Here is a 25,394-nt window from a genome sequence, read left to right on the forward strand (position 1 = left end):
AAGTAATAAATGTTATTTGCAGTTAACAATTTTCTTTTTTCTTTATTACAATATTTATGGCAAGACTAGGTATAAGCGCTACGAATTGGCCAGCGCTCGAATCATTGCATCGTAAATTATTATTAATAAAATAAACATACAGGCCTCTCGTGACGGTTACGGTGATAATTCACCAGGCTGGTCGAGTGCGGATGTGTTGATCTCAAGTGACGTCAAACTTTTGATATACTCATTATATAAAATGGGCGAATCCGAAGAGAATGTCACTATTTTGTAGGGACTCAACGCAAACAAGTATTACTCACAGAGCAGTCAGCATTATACAAGTATAGAACCATTAATGCAGTGATAATCTAAAATGCATCTACTATCTAATAAACTAACATAAAGCCTTAAAACCAAACCGCGATCAGAGCCAACGATTCCCAAAGCGACTCCACGGCAAGAAGGCATTTCAATCCACAGTCGAGTCACGTCCTCCTGCACCGACCTTGGCGCCCATTGATTGCGCCGGCCTTGCACTTGACGCGAACCCCAATACGAGTTACGTCACATATTATTCAACTGCCTTTTCAGGGCACGAGCCTCTTGTCGGAGATTCGTTCAATAGGGGCTGGCTGGCTTTGAATTAATTTGTATGAATTGCATAACAGTTTCACGGGTTTGAGCTTAAATATTTTCAGTTTAAATTTATGTATGTTTTTTTAAATAATTTTGTATAACCTTGGATATTAATCTTTACAAGAATTCGACCTATTATAATATCATAAATCGATCGTGTTCGTAAAATGAGAATGTGTATATGTTTGTTTATCTTTCTTTTACGTTGCAACAGAGTGGTATGATATGATTTTTGTGTTTAAAGATATTTAGGCTAGAGGCTAAAGAGTGACATAGGCTACTATTTCCCGCGAAGAACCTCTAATCGTGTAAATCCTACAAAATAACTAGTCGTATTTGAATATAATTAGGATTGAAATAAATTACTAGATACATAGATTCTTTATAAATACTGGTACCAGTATCAAAGCCATAACCTAACATTACATCAGCAAATAGTTTTAACGACCGATCGTAATATTTATACACATTTTCTAGGAACATTGAATTAACCTAAATATATCTATGTATATAGAACTAGGGAAAAATATTCTCAATAGGATTTTAACCGTACTTCACTCCATATTATAAGGCAAAGTCTGTCCTTATAAATGTATGCTTAGACCTTTAAAACGACACAGTGGATTTTGATGTTTTTTTATTTTTAAATAGATAAGAGTGATTCAAGAGAAAGATTGATATGAATATTAACATTCATTAAACTTCTCCGAATTTAACGCGTTCGAAGCCGCGGGTTAAACCTAGTTATTTATAAATAATAACTAGCTGTCCCCCGCAATTTCACCCGAAGGCAAAACTACCGAGCAAAAGGCAAATATGGACTATTTATGTGAAAGTGAAATTTTACTAACACATTAAAACAGAATAATTTACTTTTGTGCCTGTATCGAACATTTCCCAACTAACACGAGCACGACCCACGACTCAATTAATTACAATTTGAAACGCTGTCAATATACCCGTGCCTACAATCTACATACAACCGGCTCGCAATAAACTAAATGAATGTTTTATGCAAACGCTTCCTCGACTTTGTCACTTTAGTTTAACCCTCGCAAAGGATCAAAAAACAATTTGTCCCAAAAAGCTGTTCGCTGTTACCAGGAAAACATCAACATCCCTCACATAAATACAAAAGCAGTGAAACTCTATTTCCTACTGGAACAAGATATTAAAGCAATATGCACATAATATGCTTAATATTATAAATTAATGTGTTTGGTAAATAACACAGACAAACGTATAAACTTTAAGTACATAAAAATAAATGCGTCATCAAGTCGAATAATGAAATGCGAAAGTATCTAAGTAAATATAACTAATTATGCGAAGTAAGTATGGGTCAAATAGTTTCACTACGAGGAAGTTATTCAATTATAAATTAAACAACCCCTCCAGAACCGCTATAAGACCATCTAGAACCATCTAAAAAGACAACATATAGCCAACTAGTATGCATCACGAAAGTCCATAAAACTTCCTTAACCCGGTCGCCAATCCGACCCACTCTCAGCAATATTAATGCGCCCGTGATCCTCTCAGAGTGCAACATCATACTAGCCCGGGTCTCGGCTGTTCAGAATAATTAAACAGCGCACAGGTTCAGGTTAACGAGATAAGAGACACCCCCTGTAGACGCTAGGGAGGTAATCCTGAGCGGGGAGCGACTGACAAACACCTTGGACATTCTGAAATTGGAGCAGGTACTAAAACGTTGCTCGTTGCTAATTTTTAATGTTAGTTTTAGGTCAGATATTGTTGGACCTTTTAAAAAAATCTTTATTTCTAGTGCATAATATCAAGTACCGATTTGCAGCTTTAATTTTATAAAGTATTTTTATGTATGAGTGACAAAAGCTACTTTGTACCGCGGGAAATATCTCACTCCCATGGGAATTTTCTTTGACCACGCGGCTTCCGAGAGCGAAAAGCTGGTACCTCATAAGAGGACTTTATTTTCACAATTTTGTAAACCTAGGTATCTACAAAAATATAGAAAAAACATGCACACGATATGAAAACGACAATCAACTAACGCGGAACGCGTGGACCGTGCAAGCGTCACGTAATCCACCCGAACGTGACAGAGGGTCAGCGGTGAGAATAACCACCATGTACTCTGATTTGAAAATTTAACACTTGCTTTAATTAAATGCGTTTCGAACATTATGCCGTACCACGCGATGCATGGAAAGGGGATGACGCGTGCTTTAAATGCAAGTACGGTTATTACGCTTCGCAGTGCTTTTTTTAAATAATGAACTTATAAATTAATGAATTATACTTATCAGTCGAAGAACGCGTTAAATAATAGTATATCTAAAGCTCAGCCAAACATAGAATTACCTGTAACAAAAGAAAAACATATATAAACTTATAACTCGTAAAGAATTGAATAACAATAACATTATAACAGTAGTAATTTCAAATATATCTAATGAAAAAAGCAAGAAAAAAAAAGCATTTATTCTTCTACCACAATGTAAAAAATAAACATATTAACTCATAAAAACAAAATAAAAAAAATAATAAAATTTAAAACGGATTACATAATTGTTTCCACGTGATTTCACACAACCTTTTGGCACCCAGCACAACCTTAGCGCAAGATGCCAATGGCGGGAGAAATAGCTTCCAATCAGGGATGCAATCTCCGCTCCTCATAAAGACAATACAAAATCATATACAGTCGATTTGGCGGCTCGCCAACCGGCGTGTTTTATATTTTTTGCGATTCCACTATCAGTAAACATGATAGCGCATATTATTTATGCCGAGACGTCCGTTGGCGAAATGCCACGGCTAGTTAAAAACGAAATGGATCAAAACTGTTGTAACGGATACAGTGCTTCATTAATTAAATAAACCATAATGTCATTAATGACGCGGCCGCTCCGTTTTGGAAGTTTTGCGGGCCATGGAATTGTGAATAATTTAATTTCTATCGTTAATTTATTTTTTTAATATATGTTTTAAGACGGATAAATTATGCTTTTTAATGAATAGGAAATCAAATAAACGTTTGAAACATCACCTTTATATTATTATTAGCATGAACTGAACAATTAAATTGAATTGAATATTATTGAATAATTATTACATCACACGGAATGGTTGCTTATAAATAATATCAATAAAATATTGCTTTTACAAATATTAAAAAATTTAACGATTTTAACGATTGTTAATATTTCATCGCACGTAAGCTGAAATTTTGTGAAAAATTGTAATGATCGATCTCCTAGGGCATACTTTTGTAGCAAATTGGGAACGATTTAGAATAAAATAATTATCAGAACTCGAGAATGAGATTCATAACGCACAAATCATCCTCTCTTATTCCATTCAACTAAGTAACAAACTGTACAAAACTCGTTTTCTCATTTAAATATTCCTGAACATTAATTTAATAGCAGGAAGCTCACTTCTCCCTCACGATAAATTTATTCATAACATTTACGCAGTGTCTTACATTGTATGTCGCTGTCAACTTCAGAAGACAAATGCAGACCCCCAAGCTGTGCTCATATTAAAGTCATAAAAGCTAAATTCATAACAATTTCGCAAATTGGACATCTCAGAACAAAGACTGAACTGAAATCCTGCACACTCACCGGACATGACCAATTTGCTCAACCCCTTTTGTCTCTGGATTCAGTGCTTTTGAGACGAATTATTTATTGACGCTACGTCTTCATTTTACAGAGCAAAGAGAACAAAGCAAAGATGCAGGTATGCACCCCGCACACTGCATATTGTAGCTTGGAACCTCATCTAGCTTAATTGAGAGAGGAAATTACGTGGCACACCACCTCATAGTTCTCAGTTCCTGTTGTTATTGTTCAATCCTATTAATATAATATTATAAATGCGAAAGTTTGTAAGTATGGATGTATGGATGTTGTTACTCTTTCACGTAAAAACTACTGAACCAATTGCAATGAAATTTGGTACGTAGACAGCTGGATAACTGGAATAACATATAGGCAACTTTTTATTCCGATATTCCTACGGGATACGCGGGTGAAACCGCGGGGCACAGCTAGTGTGTTATAGCTTGAGAATTAATTACAACAAATGAGACAGAGATTTGAAATTGTATTATTTTAATGCTACTACACAAATCTTTAGTAAAATGAACCTGAATGAATCTTTACCTCCTTCAAATTACATTTCAAAATTGTGTTCTCGGTTATCTTTTTTTCCTTTTTGCCCACAATATTATGGAATCTGCAAAGTAGCTTTTAAAGAAAGTTTTTTATCGTCCAGATTCTGTTTATCAGACGGTAAATAGATTTAAATTGTATAGCAAATACTAAATGACTAGCCACGTTCTAGACAGATTAAAAAACGATTCAATCCAATATCCAGTAAAAGCAATATTACCGAATCTGGGCGAAATCTCGCTGTGTGTTTGCCTTATTCATGACACATTACCGACACAATTTTTCGCTGTCCGAATAGGAACAGCTCTGGCTATTTACGCTAACGTACAACCATATGTATTCATGTGTACGCATTTATTTAAAACTAGTGGCACCCACGCGGGTTCACTCGCTGAGAGTGAAGATGAAGTTTGTTAAATGTAGTTTAGGTCATTCGTTAAAAGTACAGATTTATTGTTCTTGAAAAATGTTACTTTATGAAGAGCTGAAACAATAATGGTATTTTGATATTCACAATTTGTCAAAATAAAGAACGACTTTGCGATCCAATTAGATACGCAATGCTGGGAATTAATGACTTCAATTATAGAAAGAGGATCAAATTTGATCTCATCTCCTTCGAGAACATGGGAGAAAAAAGTTAATAAATCGTTTAGGATTACCGGTATTAAAAATGGCGTCGTCCCTCTCCATTTGTTGGTACTCATAATTTTTTCTTATTAAGTTCTTTTCAGTCTTATATACATAAGGTTTTAATTAAATTAAATGAATCGCCTGATTAAAGATAATGTTTTGCGTCACTACATCTTAATTTAACAGGCAATAGTTCACAAATGTTATGGAGGCATCGACATAAAGCATGAAATTTTATTATAACTCAGTTACCCAATAAAACCGAAGCGTTTAGTATTACGTGATCGCTCCCAAAAGCTGCATGTTGTGTGTTGGCACCGCGAACGCCGCTAATGCTCAATTTTAAATAATACACGTCCTAGATTTATTTGGAACAAAGTCAAACTCTCTGCAGCCTATTTACCAGTTCCACAACAGAATAACCGACGACACGTAACGAGCCTCGCTCATAATACCAACTTCTAGGATCAAGGTTGCCACTTCAACAATAAAAATTACTGCTGTAGAACGAAATTGCTAGCGAACTTTTAGGGGCATAAAATGCTGAGTATGCCTACTTGAATTAGTGTCTATTCCAGTACTTTGTTACTTGGAGTGGACTGTATTTTTATTTCAATAGGCTTGTTATTTCTAGGGTACTCGGTACGGCCCGATATAATTCCTTTTTGCTCAAAGATATGTTGGTGTAGTTTAATGGTCAATTTCGTATTCTAAAAATAATACTGTATCATAAAAGCATCGCGGCTATTCTATATTGCTTCAGTTTACAACAAATTATTATTAAAAAAGTATAGTTAATTATACAAAAGAGAAGCGAAGCCAAAACGCAGCGCTTTTAGCGGCGACCGCCGTAAGCCCATTATTTATCTTGTGACCGAATTAACCCAGGAAAAAGTAAATTATTGTGACGTTTACAAGATTATTAGAACAGCCGCTCGGTCATTGCCAAGGGTACTGCTTTCGCTTCTCTTCCGATGACGAAATGATCATCTTTTGTATCGAAAACGTTGGCAACATGCAGCCTGTCACGGAACATAGCGGCTGCGTTTGATATTTCCTCAAACACTAGACATTTTATGTTGGATCGGAACCGTTTGGCGGTTCTTTTCAATTTTTTATATTATAAGTGAGAAATGTTTAAAGAATAGAAATCTCATATTATACTGAAGTTCTGAAAACGTTAACATTTTTGTATATCTACTAGTATTCTTGTATATGTATATACAAAGGTACTTGTTTATATGTATTGCGATAGATGATTCTCACTAAGTAATAGATAAATATATACCATATATTTCATATCAAATTGGTTAAGTTGTTATAACAAACTCCTAATAGATGGCGTTTATACTATATTAATTGAAGACTTAATTAAAGACTCTTAATAAAAAAAAAAAAAAAACATAATAGTGGAAGAAATTCGTTTTTCAAATAAATGTATTATTACAGTTAAAACCGGGTTGCCGTTACAACGCAATTTCCCTAAGTATAATTAGTTCTAACTTATTACCTTTCTTACCAGTTCTAACTAGGAAAAACGCGTTCTGACAGACAGAGCATAAGCAAAAAATTAAAAAAAAAAAAACATAAAAAGAATTACGCGAGTCGATTCAAAACGAGTAATAAAAAAAAGTCCCTTGAATCGAGACCTACGTTTTCGAGAAGTTCCGTTCAAAACTACAAATAATCCATTTTACAGCTAAGTGCCAACTTTGTTGGTCACTGGTATCCACCGCGACAGGAACATCTCCCGCTCAATTCAATTCAATTATTTTGACACGCAGTAGTGCGTGTTTTTATACACGTACTTTGTCTACGTACAATTTTTGCGTTTGACAAGTCTGAATGACCTTGCAGGCTGTAGTGTTGTGTGAACTAAATATGTTTAAAGATTAATTATCTATATTAATGTCATACAAAGCGTGTGTTTCAAGTTATTATTAATTCATTAAGCGCTTTTCTATACAGGATATTGATAATTTTAAATGATATCAGGAATTATAGGCATGTTTTTGAAATTAATGATTTGAATATTACTGCATAACGAATTATCTTGAATTAATTATACTATGACCTTAAAACGTAATATCCATACAGTAATTTCATTTGTTATATTTTTCAATATAAAAGTGGGTGCATTGCATGAAGAAAACTAAATTTATACATCGACAAACTCTGAACAAATATTCCATGAAAATCGTTATATGTATTATGTTTTAAAATTGGCCCAACTTTGTGAGTAACAAATTAACTTTCGGGGTTGCCATTACAGAAGAAAGGGAATAAATAAGCGTTCACTTCCCTATTTCATATTTTTAAGTGATTAATTTGATATTTACTTATATAAGGATGCAAAAACCGTTCCTTACAATATTAGGAACAAGCTATATAACCTTCTAAAAAACTCCGCTTAGTATCAAGATGCTAAAAATACGACATCGAGCGACTGCCACGCGACCTTCTACATTTTTTATACATTCTACGCTAGATACCTTCATTCAATAGACAATCGATACATTAAATTCTCGAATATCGACAAGACGTATTATATAAATGTTTTATTACAACTAGAGGTAAAGGTCACACGATGTTTGGATGAGGCAATATCAGTCCCTTTAGCCTGATTTTAGTAAAATCTATAAAGATATTTTTAAAGATTTACCTTACATTTCTATGCTTGCCATTGCTTCATATCAATAGAAGTTTTATAAGCTACTTAGCCTGCTCTGTCATAATCATTGAAGGAGTTTACGTTTATACAAGATCTATAACTGAAATGAAGCAAGTTAACCCGACGAACCCAACGTTCATTTATTTAGCCAAATATTACTTCACAAGCATTCAACCCATAGACTGTCCATGTACCTATAATTAACGAAATGCAAATAAAATTTATGTAAAGAAAACATAATTATATGTATACAAGTAATTATAAAAAAAATCAGTCTCATTTAACAAAATACGACTCTCAATTCAAGCCTCATTTACTTCATTACAACTGTAAGTAGCCTCATTTCAAAGTCAATTGAAAATAACAAATATTTTCTCAATTCCGTTCGTTTCACGAAAACTCCATTTACGTAATATCTTTTTACCGCTGTAGGTACCTAATTCAAATTATTCGTATTTATTTAAGCGCAATACACCCCGAGAGCGAGAGTAAAGAACTTCCAGCGTGACAGTTTACTGTGAAATATGATTGGGAACCCGAGGGAACGGAGGTGCGAAGGTTGAGGCTAATTATTTTTCACGTTTAAGAATTGGATCTTGTGAAAGTTTATGACAAAGCAAATAAATGCTATAGGTTCCCAATTAAACACGTGGTTTAATTGGAAACCTATAGCTAACATTATTATTATCCTATCCTACTTAATATTATAAATCCGAAAGTTTGTAAGGATGTGTGTGTTTGTTGCTCTTCACGCAAATACTACTGAACCGATTGCAACGAAATATATGTATGTAGGTGGCTGAACATCTGGAATAACATATAGGCAACTTTTTATCCCGATATTCCTACGGGATACGGACTTACACGGCTGAAACCGCGGGGCGCAGCTAGTTTATTATACTCCAATTATATTGACGTACATATTGTTCATTTTCATTAAAAACAATATAGACTACTTGGGCTTGTGTAAAATTTTGTTTTGTTGTTATTGAAAGGAACTGTGTTTAAAAGTTGAAACGAATATATCCCAACTGTACCATTACATTATATGTGTATCGATAACCTTTCCTAATCCAATATTAACGAAGTATTTTCGGGGAAGCCAGTATTTTCTAACTCCCTAGAATTTGTCTAAAGAATAAGCGTACAAAAATAACTATTCAAGAAACAGTTCTTTTTCGACGTATTTTCCGGAAATTTTTGTTTGAGAAAAATATGCTTTTATCGCTTACATATACATTTAGAAAGAAACACTCGATACACGAGTCAAAACAATTAGATAGACAGGTGAAAAGTTGATTTCCGAAAAGAAGATGTAACACAATAAATACAACGCATTTTCCACATTACTAATTCCAAGGAATCCAGTAAAGTTTCGCGCCACAAGAAAACAGATCGACCAAACGAACAACATATTTTATAGCTGTTTAGTCCGACAACGTTAGCATAGCGCAAATTTATCACATTATTAAACAAAGCTTCCCATAAAGAAAAAAAAAATCCCCGAGCAACAAAAAACAAGATTTTATCACAAACATTTCCCAGAAGTCTGCTCCGCATGCATCCCTATAACCGATGCGCATCCATACCACGATACCCCCACAAACACTAGCACCACCCACTCAACGGTTGCGCACCTCGACTCTCGAGTGCAGCGGGTTCACAGACCGGACAAAGCATCAGCTGGCGCACCTCCAAACACACACCAATGCACGGATACAGTGTATAGTATAGCAGTTCTATATTGCGTTTAGGAAGACATGAAAGATTAGCTCCTTGTATCTGTTTCGGCTAAACTAAATTGATCCATTTTTTATTTGACGCTTTTACGAGCTTACCTGTATGTTTTCATATAACTAATTCCCTTTGACTCAATGTTAATTCTCTTTAAACGGCCTAATATAGCTCAAACTTGGTACACTTACCAAAAACGGGTAATAAAACATTAATGAATTTATCTTATAATCATGATTAGGAGAGCTAAGTATAGTCTGGATACGTGGATCTAGAGACACAACATGCTTGATTCTATGATTAAAGCAAGTTTTGTATAGCTTTTTTTTAACATGCAGGTTGTATTAATATACCTTGACCATACTATCTCGTCATAATTAATATTTTCAATGATTATTCCAAATAGTACAACATGGTATTAATGCAGAAGCCACTGCATTACGCACAACAATTATATATACATACCAGAGCGAAGTCATCTAATAAATAAATGCCTACCACCCATATGGATAATAGCTTATTAGCTATTAAAGCTTTTTCATTTATTATACTAGTTACTCTAACTTTAAATACTAACACAATAACGGTTAATTATGTATATCACTTAATGCATCTTAAGAAAATGTCCATTACCACTTATTCTATAATCTTTTTAACCGTGTCATTTCCCTGTCGCTTCGACAGCTGCTAATCGGCGGGGGGAGGGCGCGGGGGGTGTTGCGCACGCGCTATTTTAAGACAATGTAGGCCAAGTCAGTGGGGCGAACTATTGCTAGACTAGTTGGTTATTTTAAAAGTGATTCGGTTACACGTATAATAATACAACGGAATTAAATTAAACTATTTATAAAAAAAAACAATAATACACGCCATAAAGAATCCAAAACGCGTTGTTAATTAAACGAATGATTAAACGTAAATTCAAATCCGTTGACACGCCTTTATTCTCGTCTTGCGGCGGGAATAGACAACTTCTAGAGACATGTTGTTTTCGAATATTTGGGATTATAACATGAAAATGCTTTCACGGCTTTTTTAAATATGAAACAATGTTTTTATAATTAAGGGCTAAATTTAAAATGAATGAAACATAATCTGAAATACACCGTATAGGTAACAATAATACAGAAACGCTTCCAGCCAGCACAAAATAAAACGCCTAGTTCCTGTAATAGTGTTTACTGTAAACAGTTGCGGGTGTTTACTCAGTCCAGTCTGTGTGGGGCGTCCGACAAACGAAATACAATTAAAAACATCCAGGAGCTTCATCGTATAAAACCGTTAATTTATACGGAAACTGAAACGAAAATTTACATTATCTCTACCTTCACTTGCAATTTGCAATTAAGGCGTTTATATAATGCAGTATTCTCTTTTCTTTTGTTCATTCTTGAAGCTTCATTGTCGTACTTTAATAATAATAAATGTTTTATTTCAGACACATAATATCCATATTTATATAATTAGGTATAACTTGGATAGAAAATTAATCGAGATGTATTTCTAAGCCATTGTCCTTGGAAGGAAGACAAAAATCCCATGATTTGGCGGTGTACGAAACACGGTGTTTTCTAAATGGAAAGAAAATTTATTGAGAGAAATTAAGCCTACGTCACCCTCTAGCTTCCTCATCTCCAGACACAATAATCACATCATAAAAATAATTCAGTTGCGACGTGAACGAAAGACAAGCAAAGAAACACACTTTCGCATTGATAATATTAATAAAGATGTCTATGACAATTTATAGCCCAAGAAGATTGAACACATCTAATTGAATTATATATTTAATTTTAGATATTTAAATCGTTCCCGAAAATAGACCTGTTCTTTTTTATTATATTGTCTATCTGGACAGGCGATCAGTGTTCGCTAGCAGAACCAAACTTTTCACCGTCTGCCGGGAATCGAAGCCAAGACGTCAAACACAACAAGGTCTTACAAACCGCCCAAGACATTTTAACACGACTAAATATAACTATTGTCAAGTTTGATTCCAATAATCATAACAATATAATTTCTACGTGTTCACAATAATTTTGGACTGGAATCAAACCCAGGTCTTTACCCTCGTCCGGAGCAATCACCGCTGGATATATTTACAATATACGAAGGTCAGTGACACCAGATACAAAGGTAGAGATCAAAACAGGATCAGAATCCTTAACGATTTCGGTAAGCGAGGTCTTTCAACTGTTTGTCACCTTTATTGGCAAAATGCATTTTTACTGCACTTGTTTCAATGGAATATATCAGCTATATGAGAATAAGATAGTAATAATAATATTATACTATTTCCTTTGTGTTTGTTTCAAAGCAGTTGTACGTAACAAAAGTATGAGTTTTGTATTTATTTAAGTGAAACAGTACCTTCTCTTTATTAAAAAAGGATCGTACAAGCTGTAAACATTAATGCAACAAGAGTCACACAATTCTATATTATTAAACTAAAAATTAATAATTTATAAAGCAACATTATTATGTTATGTTAACAAGGTAGTAATACCTAGGCAGCCCAGTGTGGAGTTCCTATAGAATTTTGTGAAGACGAAAATATTTTGCTAGTAGATAAAGTACGTGTGTTAATTTGTACGTATATTTAAATGAGGGATAAAAAAAGCAAACGTAACATATAAATTAAAAGCTACATTCTGAACATTTTTGACTATATTGAACTAGCAGTCCGCGGAAGCACCAGTGGTACATATATTACCTGTAGTACCCAAGGGTTCAATCCAACGTGGAAAATAAATTGAATTGAATTCCTGAGATAAGGCGTACACACAAAGAATCAATCTTTTAAGCTTTATTATTACAAGCAGGATAGATTTCGATTAGGTAAGCCTTCACTATATTATTTCCTTATAATCTAAGTTAGTTATAGTCATCCGCCCCAGTAACACCCGTGATGCATTTTCTCTTCATAACAACCTCCCTGGTGCATTAACAAAAACGTTTAAAAAAATTGGTTGGGCCGTCCTTCTAGTTAAACGTGTTGCTAAGCGTAAAACTTAGCAACACGTTTAACGATTCATTTTTATCATATGCATATACATAGAGATAGGTATACATTTAGACCTATGGTTAATTTTCTATATATAAAAATATAATTTATATCTCTAATTCCATATGTTAGATATATAATACTGAATTGGCTTACTCGTGCGGCGTGTAACGGAAATCAGCTTCCATTTATCCTACAGAAATTCTAGAAATACACATTGTTACGATGAAATGTTAGAATAATATCGTTTACAACCTTTATTATTGTATACCTACTAATAATATTATTTGAACTTCAGAAATCTAGGAAATTTGTTGTGGGAGTCGATCATGCCTCGGTACGAATCGGGCTAGCTCGCACCGGGGAAGGTACATCATCCCCTCGGCGTGAAATAGTAGCGTGTGGATGCTACTGTGAGTGGCAGAGCCGGTGACCCTATCTTTTCCCTCACCCTTCCCAGGCCTTTCCTTCATTCTTAATTTCGATCAGTATTTATCGATATTCTATGAAGTAAATATAAAACATAGCATAGACTATGGGCTATGTAACGTTGTTATATTTATAACAAATCACAGCTTCCCTTACTAAGCTATTCAAAGAGTATGTTCTCTTATGAATCAATTCCCTTCGTACTTCGTTATTTAGTACTTTTACTTTGGCTATGTGAATAAATCTCAGATCCAGGTCACACGATCACAACCAACCACCAACCAACAAATACTCTTTCGTATTAATAGTGGTAGACTATTTATTTCTAACGCTAGTCACTAGTCACTACTAGCTTTCCGGCCGCGGCTTCACCCGCGTAGAGGAATGATTGACAATAACCGCATAGTTTTCGTTTTTATTTACGTTGTTTCGGGATAAAAATTATCCTATATCCTCTCTCGAATCTAAACTATTTTCGTACCAGATATCATCCAAATCAATTCAATTGTTTAGGTGTGAAGAAAGACACAGAAAGTCGGAGAGAGATACTAACGCATTTATAATATCAGCAGGCTGCACTGCTGTATTCTCATAGTATTAAATCACCAACAGTTTCTATTGTATTATTGGTATATTTAAAATGAAAATATTGCGTATTGCAATTGTGGCCGAGGCCGAGGAACTGGGCCGTGGGAATTTATTTAGCCGAGTGCTTTCCATGTGCTCTTGCTATTATCACTTATTTATTTTAACTAAATCCAGGGCAACGTTTAGAAAACATGTGTATAAACGAGCGCTTACCCGACCAACGCACTGCTGAACTTAAATAGATTTATTACTGAAAATGTCTTAACATTGAATTATAATATATTCCGAAATGTCCATTACAGTATCAACTGAATTCTTAGAATCTATCATCTATTTCTTTATAGTGAAAAAATGTAGAACCATGCCTTATTTAAAATGAAGTTTATCCGATGTAATTGCTTAACTTAACATGCTACAAGAATATGGTGATCCTTAAAAGCGTCATGACTTCCAACGAATTGTCCACTTGTTATTTATGTATAAGCGTTATCCCTTCACACTACATTAATGGCGCCCTTTAGAGGGTATAATCTCGAATCTTTTAGGGCACGGATATATAGTATGGCTGTAGATAGATCTCCGTTGATTTGCTTATTTTTGTAGTCTGAAACCTTCATAATTTCTTCAATTATTATATTATATTTATTTCTGCTATTATATATTATGTTTCATTTATTTTCTGTGTTCAAAGTCTGTGACTGTCCGTCTATCTGTCACCAGGCTGGATGAAATTTTCAGAGATAATGCGTTTCTGTTGCCGCTTTAACAGCAAATAATGAAAAATCGAGGTTAAGCAACGGTCGCAAATTGAATGGATGACCAATTATTATTATTTTTTTTTTGTTGTAATTTTCTATTTTATTTGTACGCAACCCTTTTTGTCGCAAAAACATCCCGCACTTGAAAGATTTTTTTTCACTTTGTTGACCAATTGTCAATGTCACTTGACCAATTCTAAAAAATTTTGTTTCGGTCAATTTTTGTTCAATCGATGATCAAAATTAAGTAAACTACATTACATTACGATACTTGATGAGAACGCTTCACTACTACTAGAACTAATTACTCAGTTGTACTACAACATTGTTGCATAGCTACTTGAATTTACGCCCTGTAAAGGGCGCCATTAATGTTGGGGAACTGTGAAGTGATAAAGTTATTACATGAAAAAACTACTATAACATTCCGATTCACTATTTGATGTAAAATAATTTAGTATGCATATGGATACCACTAACAAGCCTCGTGTTTATTCGGAGTATACACACTCATTTTACATCCATTCGAATCGCCTGAAAACGTGATTGATGTATGAAAAGTTCATCGTGGATCTATTATATTAAATTGCTGGCTCAGCAATTTGTGGGGATACAATTGAAATGATAAAAGTGGACATACACAAAAAACTACTATATATATTTTCCATTTCTAACTTGGTGATATATCAAGGGATCGAATCTCATTACGTGCCTTTGCAAAACAGATCTACGTAGTTGAAAACTTGAAAGCTCCTATGAGCTTATTAAGAAGGGTTCATCTTCGAATCTCCTTGATTGTATAATGGTTAAACTTAAGAAACATATGTATTATAAATTACTATGTAAAAATGACTATAAAGTTAAGAAATAAACTATGACTTTTCAATATTATAGAAGAGGTTGATATCGATTTACTGCAAAATGAGGCATCCGAAAATATCGACAGATACTTCATTTATGAATAAATATCAGCAAATTTCATTTATTTCATTAATGTCACAGGTCATCGACCCACTATCCCTAAACACACACACAGCACACAAACAGACCTTGCGCTGTGCCGGCATTTTCATACTTCGACTTGAGTTTAGCAGCAGTCGCGCGCGCATCCGACCTCACAGAGTCCGTTGCGGACGTTCTCGAACTGAAAGAGAGTGTCGTCGAGAAGGTAGAAGAGAACGAGGAGCCCAGGCCGAGGCCGAGCGTGGTCCTGTAGCGGCGGCGATACATTGCAGACGTGTTAACGCGACGGTGATCCGTGAGCGACTGTCTGTGCACGCGCAGCCGGCAGCGCCACCCGGAAAAGCGGCCACTATATATTACGGAAAAACTAGACTGACGCACGTAGAACATAATCGATAGTTTAGTTCATACGAGTTAAAGGGGCGGCAAATTAATCCTATTTAGAGATTTGCTATTACAAGAAGCGTCGGTGGGAATGTTTTCTTAGAACAGTTACTACGGCGATAGAAAATACGTTATCTACTTTTTATGATATGTAGGTAGGACTTCTATGTAGCGGCTACGGTAGCGATAAACTTTTGCTACGAAAACTAACATGTATACTTTAAACTGTTTTTTTTTACAATGCATTTCTTTATGACATAGTGAACCAAGCTGGCTGGCTAGGTGAGCTGTCTGGGTGGTTAACGGCAAGGCACTACCACCGACTATGTTTTTAATTAGTATGATATTTTTTATTTAAGTCATAGCGGGCATTTGAACTGGTTTTCCTGATGGTAAGCGATCACCACGGCCCATGAACATTCGCGCAAGTAGTCCCTCTACTAATGCGCTGCCCGCTTTAAGGGGAAAGGGATAAGGAAAAGATTGACGACTGGAAAGAAGAAAAAAAATGGACTGGAAAAGATGAGGAAAAGGAAACGGGTCTCCGGATCCCCAAATGAATGATAATGATGGATGTTCAATACTACCTATACATAAATAAACAAATTTGACAAAACATTTTTTCGAAGACACGCCCTGTCCTGATACAGATCAATCGAGTGTATAAAAAGACAAAAGACTTAAATGTCATAAAATAATTTAAACTTAAAAAAAGTTTTTTGTGAGGACCTAAAATTATATATTGCATGTCTAGCTGTATGTCATGTAAGTCTTGTCTGCTTGTTCCTGTTAATATCGGAACTTGCAGGCGATGTCATGCAGTACTCAAGGCTATTTTAATTTAAAAAAATAACCAAGGTTGTAGCACAAAAAAATCACATTCTATATGTAAAAATCTATACATGATATTAAAATATATATTCTATACATTATTAAGTAAAATATTTAATAAATTAAATTATTACGAAAAACAAAAATGGTCTTGCCGTTTTCGTAGACCCCAAAGCAATGGTCAGTAATTTTTGGTTTGTTTGTATGTATGCCTTGAAAACCACTGGGCAGGTTTTGACAAAATTGCACTTTTTACTTGAAAAGAAATATATAGGGGAGCTATCCGTACAATGTAACTAGGGGATAAAAATAATTTTACGAATATGTAACAATCAGGCTTCGTTGGATAGGTCTAACCCAATCAAAGAAATTTCTTGTTAAAATAAAAATTAGACTACATATACGCATACTCAAGTCATGAATAATGTCATTCGGCCTCTTCTTCGAAAATCCATAGAAGCTATATGCTAAAGAATCATATGAGTAAGTATAATCTACTTCTGTAGATTAATTGTATACAATATGTGTGTAACTAGCTCACCAAATTTCTCATTATTTTCATAGCCTGTTGTGCCTTACTATTTTCTATATATTTTCTCATTCTTTTATGTTGTGAAGTGTTGTGCCATATCATTTGATTATACAGTGTTCTTATTACATAAATCTTTATTTATGTCACAGGTAATAAGATTTTATTTCCACCTGATTCTACTTCTAATGTTACTTAATAATACTGAAGAGGTGTTGGTTTAATGTCTTTAATCACATAATTCAAGCAAATGAAAGCTGCGACTAAAATTGTACAGACTGTATTGTTCTGTTATCATTGTTTTTTAATGAGATATAATTACGTACTTATGTAAATTTCGCACACTTGAACACAACTTATCATATTAAACAAATATCCAATGCTCAAATACAAAAACTTATTTTTTATAAAACAAACGAAGGTGTCGGTGGGCAACCTGTAGTTAAGTGGTCACCACTGCCCATAAACAAAAACTTTTAAGATAGTTGTGCTAGTTGGACTTATGACACAAAGTGTGTTACCTCGCAGAGAAATATCCTAAAGAGCAACTGCAAATAAAATTAGTCACACATCCAATTTATGACTGTGCCAAAAGTTTATAAACCAATGTTTTTATTACTTGTTGTTACAGCAGTACAGAAATACATGATAATATGAAAATTACAACTGTGCAACTATCCTGGTTCTTGAAATAAAGATTATTGACAGACAGATAGTGAAGTCTTAGTTATAGGATCCCATTTTGCGTTTTGGATACAGAACCCTTAAAAGCACTACCTTGGAGGAACAAGAAAAACTTAATGGCTTATGTAAAGCTCAATATCTTACTATCTTTTCTACAACCTAAAATATTGACTGTACATACATTCTATAAAACATAACACATTGCTATAAAAGGATAAACATTGCCATGGCTTCTCAAACAAAACAGCACTTTGTAACATCATTGAAGCATACTTAATGATAGTTAATCCATTTTTACTATCCAAATTTTGTGAAGCCCAACAACATAGGGATATTTCAATTTATAGTATTCTTGTTCAATGTGTTTTAATGAAATATAAATAAAAATTAATTGTCTAAAGTGTAGCTAAACATGAAACTTGAGAAGGGCTTGAGCAAATGGGTAATTTTTTAAGTTTTTGTAAAATAAAGGTAGATTTTTATGAAGAGGAAAAATATATCACGAGTGCAGCCAGAGCGACTGCTAGTAAACAACAATTGTAAGAGTTTTAAATTACATATTATGTCATAAATGTAATTTTGAACTTTCAATATGTACCAAGATAGTATATTATTAATAACAGGAAATTTATTTAGAAACAACACATACTATAAAAGACAATAAAAGTAACAATCAGTTATAAAATCAGATTTCTATTTTTAGTCAAATAATGTACCTTAGACACAAAAATTCCATTTGAATTTATTAACTAATTGTTTCAGTTACAAAGCTGTTTGTTCAAAAGCCAAATATAAAACTTTTTTGAAATCTTAACATGTGTAAAGAACTAGGTCAAAAGGGCTTCAAATAGACACGGGTGCCAATTTAATAAAGTAAGAATTTATTTCACAATGCGTTCATAAAATTTGGCAGACATAAGTCCTGCAGTTGATTTCAAATTCTTGTTTAATCCAGGATTATCAATTCCCAAATATAATGAAATATCATGGATCAAATAGACTGTGCTGTCTACAATGTACTGTTTGACTTCTAGGTACAAATTAAAAGCATATCAGTAGTATTCTTAGTAATTACTCTTGATAAAATAAAAGTTTAAATTAACATTTTAAAATTCAAATGCATGTCTGAAAGATGTCCGATTGAATGAACAAATGTTTTGAGTTTGTATAGTGGACCATATTTCTTGTACTATACTATTATAGCATCGAAGATTTGATTTTGTTTTGTGCAAGTTTTAATTTACCAATCATCTGACCATCTATTTGAACAAAAAGAAAACTTATCAATACAGATATCAAATGTATGAGCTTTATATGGCATAAGGGGATCTGGAGCCCTCAAATATTGTGTCTAATATGCAATATATATGTTATGATCCATACAATGATTATCTCAGAGAAAAACTATGCCATTATAACCTCCCGCTTCGCAAGCAATGTTTTATTACGACAAGACATATTACTATATTCTTTATATAATTACTGATTCTGATTAATTAAGTTCCTAATAATTTAAGTCCTCTTTTAAAGTTCTCTAGTTCAGTATACAACCCATGTTTCTTATTGGAATCTTATTATCTGTGACACTATATTTAGAGTACTAAGTTATCTAAACCTACTAAACATATGAACTTAAATAATTATAAACATTGTAAGCTGAAAAAATATTATGTGAAGGCAAGGTATAAATTGTAATGTATTTCTTATCTCTATTATCTATAATATAGAAAACAAGATGTAATTATTATCTAACAGATATACTTTCATTGTTATCAATATTGTAATACGTAATTAATACTCCATTTGCTCTGCTTTCAGTGTGATTTGAAAATTTATAAAAAAACTTTAAATGGTTTCAAATCATATAGCCTTTGTTATAATGTTTTCCTTTCAATTTGATCAAACATAACATTTTATCCTTGCATATCTTTTATTTATTGCTTAGTATGTAAATGCATGAACACTTACCATTTAGAGACCAAATATGTGAAGGAAGAGAATGCGCCGCATAAACCCTTCCCAGGGCCAAGGAAGTGCCCGCTACAGGCCCTGCCTCTTCATTGGAACTCGAGTCTGTGTCTGGACTAGCTGCTGCAGAAGCCTCGTAGCTCTGGGAGTTCGGAGGTATAGCAATAGCTTCGTGTGATGTATGCAAATCCGGCACAGACGACAGCGAGCGCGCCCGCTGCCTATCATTAGACACTTGTATACCCGGAATCGCACGTAATAAGCTAAAACCCGCACCACCCGACACTACATCAGAACTTGAGCTGGTAGAAAATGTTCTGGCCCGCGGACTCTGCCCCCCATTCGCGGTGCTAGCCTTAGCGCCCATTGCGACTTTGTTACGCAAAACACACCTGTCACAACACAACTTTAAAATCCCGAAAACACTCGCAATACGACACCCACGGCGCCGGAAGGCATTGTACAAAACACGGGCCGATTACGTGAAAAACAAACGTTGTGCGACAAACAGAACGACGTCAACTTGTAAACAGCGTTGCATGTGCCTTCCTGCAAAATTTTGACATTTCCCAGATGTATCGAAAATCGATTTTATATAATGCATCGATACGAAAAGAATCGTTTTGAACTGACATAATGCATCCTAATAATTATTTGAAAAGAAATTATAGCATAATTCTATTTCAAAACATGCTTTTACATCCTAGTTTATAATAAATTTTGTCTTGATTATTTATTTTTTAACCAATAGAACCTTTTACTTGTCCTAAACATCGAGCTCATTTTATCTCGATTCTTGCTTTTTAATTCGAAATGAATATTATGCGCATTTCGTCCAAAAACAACATTAAATCATGATAAACATCTCTTTTATTAGAACTCATTTAATATTATGGTATATATTTCATTAGAATTGGTAACTGAAACTTAATATTTACTCTTGTAATATTGATTATCTGAACGGCTTTGCCCACATTTAAACGAATCGCAAAAATTACATACATATTAGAAATTCATCTGACATGACATTCACAAATCACGTGAACTGTGATCCAACTCGATATACCCCAAGGCCAAGCCCAATTTTTGAAATTTATTTTTCAATAATATCGTAGCTCGTAGAAAAAACATAATTGTTAATCTAGATGATTCCCGTTACTGTACTATCATATTTCATTAGATCGAGATTTTTCTTTGTACGGTAGTATCTTTATTAAATTGAATGTTGATATCCATCTTGTATAATAAGTTTATAATCGGTGATATACATTACACATACTCCAATAGCAACTCGGTAGTAAGAAAAAATCTTAAAATACATTGGGTATTTTTACTGTCTTATTCAAACGTTTAAGTATTCACAAACAATCGCTTCGCATTTTTAAGCTTTAAATTTATAGTATCTATAGCCTTTATATATCAAGTTTTATTGTCCGCGATCTTTGGAGGGTACGCACAGTTGCATAGCACACAATATCATAATCAATACAATGGTTTTTGTAGCTAGATAGTCTTGAAAGGTCATCGAGCATGAAGCAATGCTGAATTTGATTTCCATTAGCCATCTTATCATCATTAAAATGGTGATTTCATACTTTTTGAAAAGAAAATTATGAGAATAATTTTAAATAATCCCAGGAGGTTTAGGTAGAATTTTATGCAGAAAGAGGCCAGCATGAAATAGTACAGCTGACAGCATGAACTCAGCGCATCACACCAATTATTCAATAGCGTACCTGTAAGCCAATAAAATATAGTTGTAGTGCAGTTAGTACAATTCAACGTGAACATGACCATAACGATTTAGGGTGCGCGATTATGTTATGGTACCTATAAGCTTTATGCTATTAGCTATTAATATGCAAGCGTAATCTAAAAGCCTCTTAAATCTTGGATAATAAACACATAAGATATAAAAATAAGTTGTTTTCCTAATTAACATGTTTTTATATATACATACATATATAAATACTTTTGTATGTAACCAACTCCGATAAACTCAATTTTAAACCACTTTTCCCGGGCAGATTGAATTTAAAAATTGTATCCTTATTAAGAATCGATGACTAGGTAATAATTTCATGAGTTTATCTTACCCTAATTAGTAACGCCAGGATTTATAATTTACTAGCTGCGCCCCGCGGTTTCACCCGCGTAAGTCCGTATCCCGTAGGAATATCGGGATAAAAAATAGATGTTGGCCGATTCTCAGACCTACCCAATATGCTTACCAAATTTCAGAGGAATCGGTCAAGCCGTTTCGGAGGAGTATGGCAACGAAAACTGTGACACGAGAATTTTATATATATACTAGCTGCACCCGGCAAACGCTGTTCTGCCTTACTCTTATCGTTTAGGGGTATGAAAAATAGATGTTGGCCGATTCTCATAGATACCGGATAAGCACAAAAAATTTCATCAAAATCGGTCAAGCCGTTTCGGAGGAGTATGGCAACGAAAACTGTGACACGAGAATTTTATATATTAGATAGATAGATAGATTAATTTATTATGTCCTTACATACTCACAAGCGTGTTATATATAGTACTGGATAAGTTTTATTCAGTTGGCATACCTACCTATGTATGTCATTGAGTAGATAGATACATATATGTAGATGGGTTACGGAGTGAAATGCATCATAGTCATATTATGTGATAGACTGCACAGAATGTCTTATTTATAGTTCATATATGAATGACATTAACATTTAACGATTGACAGTGACAGATGACTAAATGCCAAATCGATATTATTCCTATCTTTATTCTATTTTCTGTATCTTGGATCTTCGTATGTGTTTTCTGAATTTGTGATTCGACTCGTATGTTGTTCTATAGATATTAATAATCGTGACCAAAAAAATACATGATTATAACGCAATTCAATTCATAAAATATGAATTCAGCTACGGTAAGCGATATGGATTATACGTAAAATAATACATACTTGTTTATCTGATTAATTCCTATTTAAAACTATAATAATCAACAGCTGTTTTATTTGCCCATTCTCAGGCTAACGTGTTAATCTTCATAACTGCTACTGATCGTTTTAGCTTAAAATAATATCTTGCCTCTTATCATCTACGGACTAAAACGTCAAGTATAGCCTTAGCTCATGTATAACTTCCTCTTAGTGTATAGTGCATAGAGCATACGCGACTTTGCGGTTGACAAAACTAAAATTATTATTTTTGCTTTGCACGGCTTTTTGATGTAGATTTTCTGTTAATGCATTATTACAGCCCGGTGTCCCTCAGGTGCCGTTGTTAGACGACGACACCATCGCGTTCGGAGAGGAAGACAATGCTAATAAACAGTTTGTGTAAGTCTTATGAAATTAAGTGAAAGAGGCATGCATAATTATTTATTATTGTACATAACTATGTTTTGAACATATGAATAATCTATAATAATGAATTATAGTAAATTGCTATTTCGGATGTAGCTACCTAAAAGTATCTAAGGGAACCTACCAGTAAAAGATAATTTGATATGACCTAAACTAAAAACTCTTCAAAATTTCTTCGAGCATCTTTCTTTTATTTTGTTTCTTCAGCAAACAGAGTTGGAGCCAGGGAGATGTAATTTAACTTGTGTTATTTCAGACATCCCTACATTGTATTCTTTCATCTCATATTCCGGTGTTCAGCTATTGTGGTATACATACTGTGTGGCTGGTTCTCCGACTCCTTCATAGCAAGTTTTGTGCTTGTTGTCCTGTTACTGTCTGCTGACTTTTGGACTGTCAAAAACATTAGTGGTGAGAATGATACTTCAAAGTTATGTACCACACTAAAATGCTGATATAGGTTGTATTGCAATCATAAAGTTTTGACTTAGTTATCTGTAAGCTGTTTACATGATGAACAGCTTGTAATCCTGGTATTAATTGGAATGTTTTTATTCTTTCAGGACGTCTCTTGGTAGGCTTGAGATGGTGGAACTATGTAGATGATGATGGCAAGTCACATTGGGTCTTTGAATCGAGACAGGTGATCAGATATTGTAACAGTAATAATGCTTTGTTGTAAATGAACCTATAAAATAATGATTTTTTGAGAATAACATTAATATATAATTACAACCTTTCATTTAAAATTTAATGCTTTTTTTGTGTCAGCAAGCCTTAATCTGTTATAATTTGTAAAAAATACTCTAAAATCAGGCATTCTAGGGTTAAAAAGGAAAATGTATAAACTGCTTTATATTTTCAGAACCGCGTGAATCGAAACGAAAGTCGCTTGTTTTGGATGGGTCTCATACTGTGTCCACTCATCTGGTCTGGTTTCTTCATTATTTGCTTATTAAGCCTTAAGTTCAAATGGATGGTAAGATGATTAATTTCATTAATTATTATATGGCTTGCATAGTTATAAAAAAAAATTGTTTTTAAATATTGCAAAATTATGCAATTGCTATTTTTTTTTCATCTATGGTTCAAATTATTTTAAAAGATAATATTTAGCATTTATCTATACTAATATTATAAAGAGGAAGAATTTGTATTTTTATTTGTTTGTAATGGGGAAACTCAAAAACTACGGGACCGATTTAAAAAATTCTTTCACCATTCATTCTTTAGAAAGCTTATAGGGCGAAGCTGGGGCGAACTACTACTTGTGGATAAAATCAATCACATAGTAGATACACGTTTCTATACAATCGTAGGAGCATAACTAGCTTTGTTTAGCTATGTAATGTTTAAATACACGCAGCACTCATTATTATTTTAAATTATTTTTTTAGCTTCTTGTCATGATCGCGCTCACACTGACTGGCGCGAATTTATACGGCTATGTCAAATGTAAATTTGGCGCCAAAGAGAACTTGAAGTCGGCGACTACAGACTTCGTAAAGAAACAGTTATTGGCCAATGCGACCTCCTTTATGTTTACACAACCTGCGCCGCCAACAGTGAATCCAAATACTGGTGTTGTTTAAGATTTAATTAAATAAAATAATTATAATATGTAACTATGATGGATTATACGTTATGATAGCATTTTTTACTACCACAAAGAATTAAAGTAAGGTCGTAAATGCTATCGCTTTGTCTTAATTATTTTCTTTGAGAATTATGTTAATTTTCCTATTTAACAATTGATTCTCATGGGAAAAAGACAAAATTTTTATAGCGATTTTATGTCCGATTTTACAACTGTGTTTTTCTCCATTCAAGAATAAGTTAGTATGAATATTAATAACACACATATTTTAGGCTAATGATTGAAGTCTTTATTATTTAATTGTGGAATGAATAATTTGGATAAAGTTTCTGATAAAGAACCATAATAGCACTGTATTTATCTTTGTTTTAATAAAAAAAATAACTCTAAATTTTTGTGATAACTTTTATCATTTCCATAGCTGTAAGATTTTTAGTGATAAATATAATATTATGTATAGTTAAGTATTTATAATAAAT

At 33.7% G+C, this 25,394-nt stretch overlaps 2 protein-coding genes across 3 annotated transcripts in view; one reads left to right on the forward strand and one right to left on the reverse strand.

Moving 5' to 3' along the window:
- Positions 1-20,513, reverse strand: part of LOC119840679 (E3 ubiquitin-protein ligase znrf2) — a 91,764-nt gene extending 71,251 nt beyond the window's left edge. The window contains exon 1 of the mRNA XM_038367381.1: positions 19,964-20,513. Coding sequence (XP_038223309.1) covers positions 19,964-20,330 — 367 coding nt within the window. The 5' untranslated portion in view covers positions 20,331-20,513. The remainder of the gene's footprint in view (positions 1-19,963) is intronic.
- A 2,173-nt stretch (positions 20,514-22,686) lies between these two features.
- On the forward strand, positions 22,687-25,296 carry LOC119828182 (uncharacterized Golgi apparatus membrane protein-like protein CG5021). 2 transcript variants are annotated; one of them, XM_038350282.1, is made up of 6 exons: positions 22,687-22,877; positions 23,212-23,291; positions 23,575-23,729; positions 23,882-23,961; positions 24,184-24,297; positions 24,716-25,296. In XM_038350282.1, exons 1-6 carry the CDS (start codon positions 22,863-22,865, stop codon positions 24,908-24,910), a joined length of 639 nt encoding a protein of 212 aa, XP_038206210.1. In that variant the 5' UTR covers positions 22,687-22,862; the 3' UTR covers positions 24,911-25,296. The 2 variants fall into 2 exon arrangements, with proteins under 2 accessions (XP_038206210.1, XP_038206211.1); XM_038350283.1 differs by having other exon boundaries at positions 23,227-23,291.
- The last annotated feature ends 98 nt before the right edge of the window (positions 25,297-25,394 follow it).

This window comes from Zerene cesonia, chromosome 7 (assembly GCF_012273895.1).
Source record: "Zerene cesonia ecotype Mississippi chromosome 7, Zerene_cesonia_1.1, whole genome shotgun sequence".
Lineage (NCBI taxonomy): Eukaryota > Metazoa > Arthropoda > Insecta > Lepidoptera > Pieridae > Zerene > Zerene cesonia.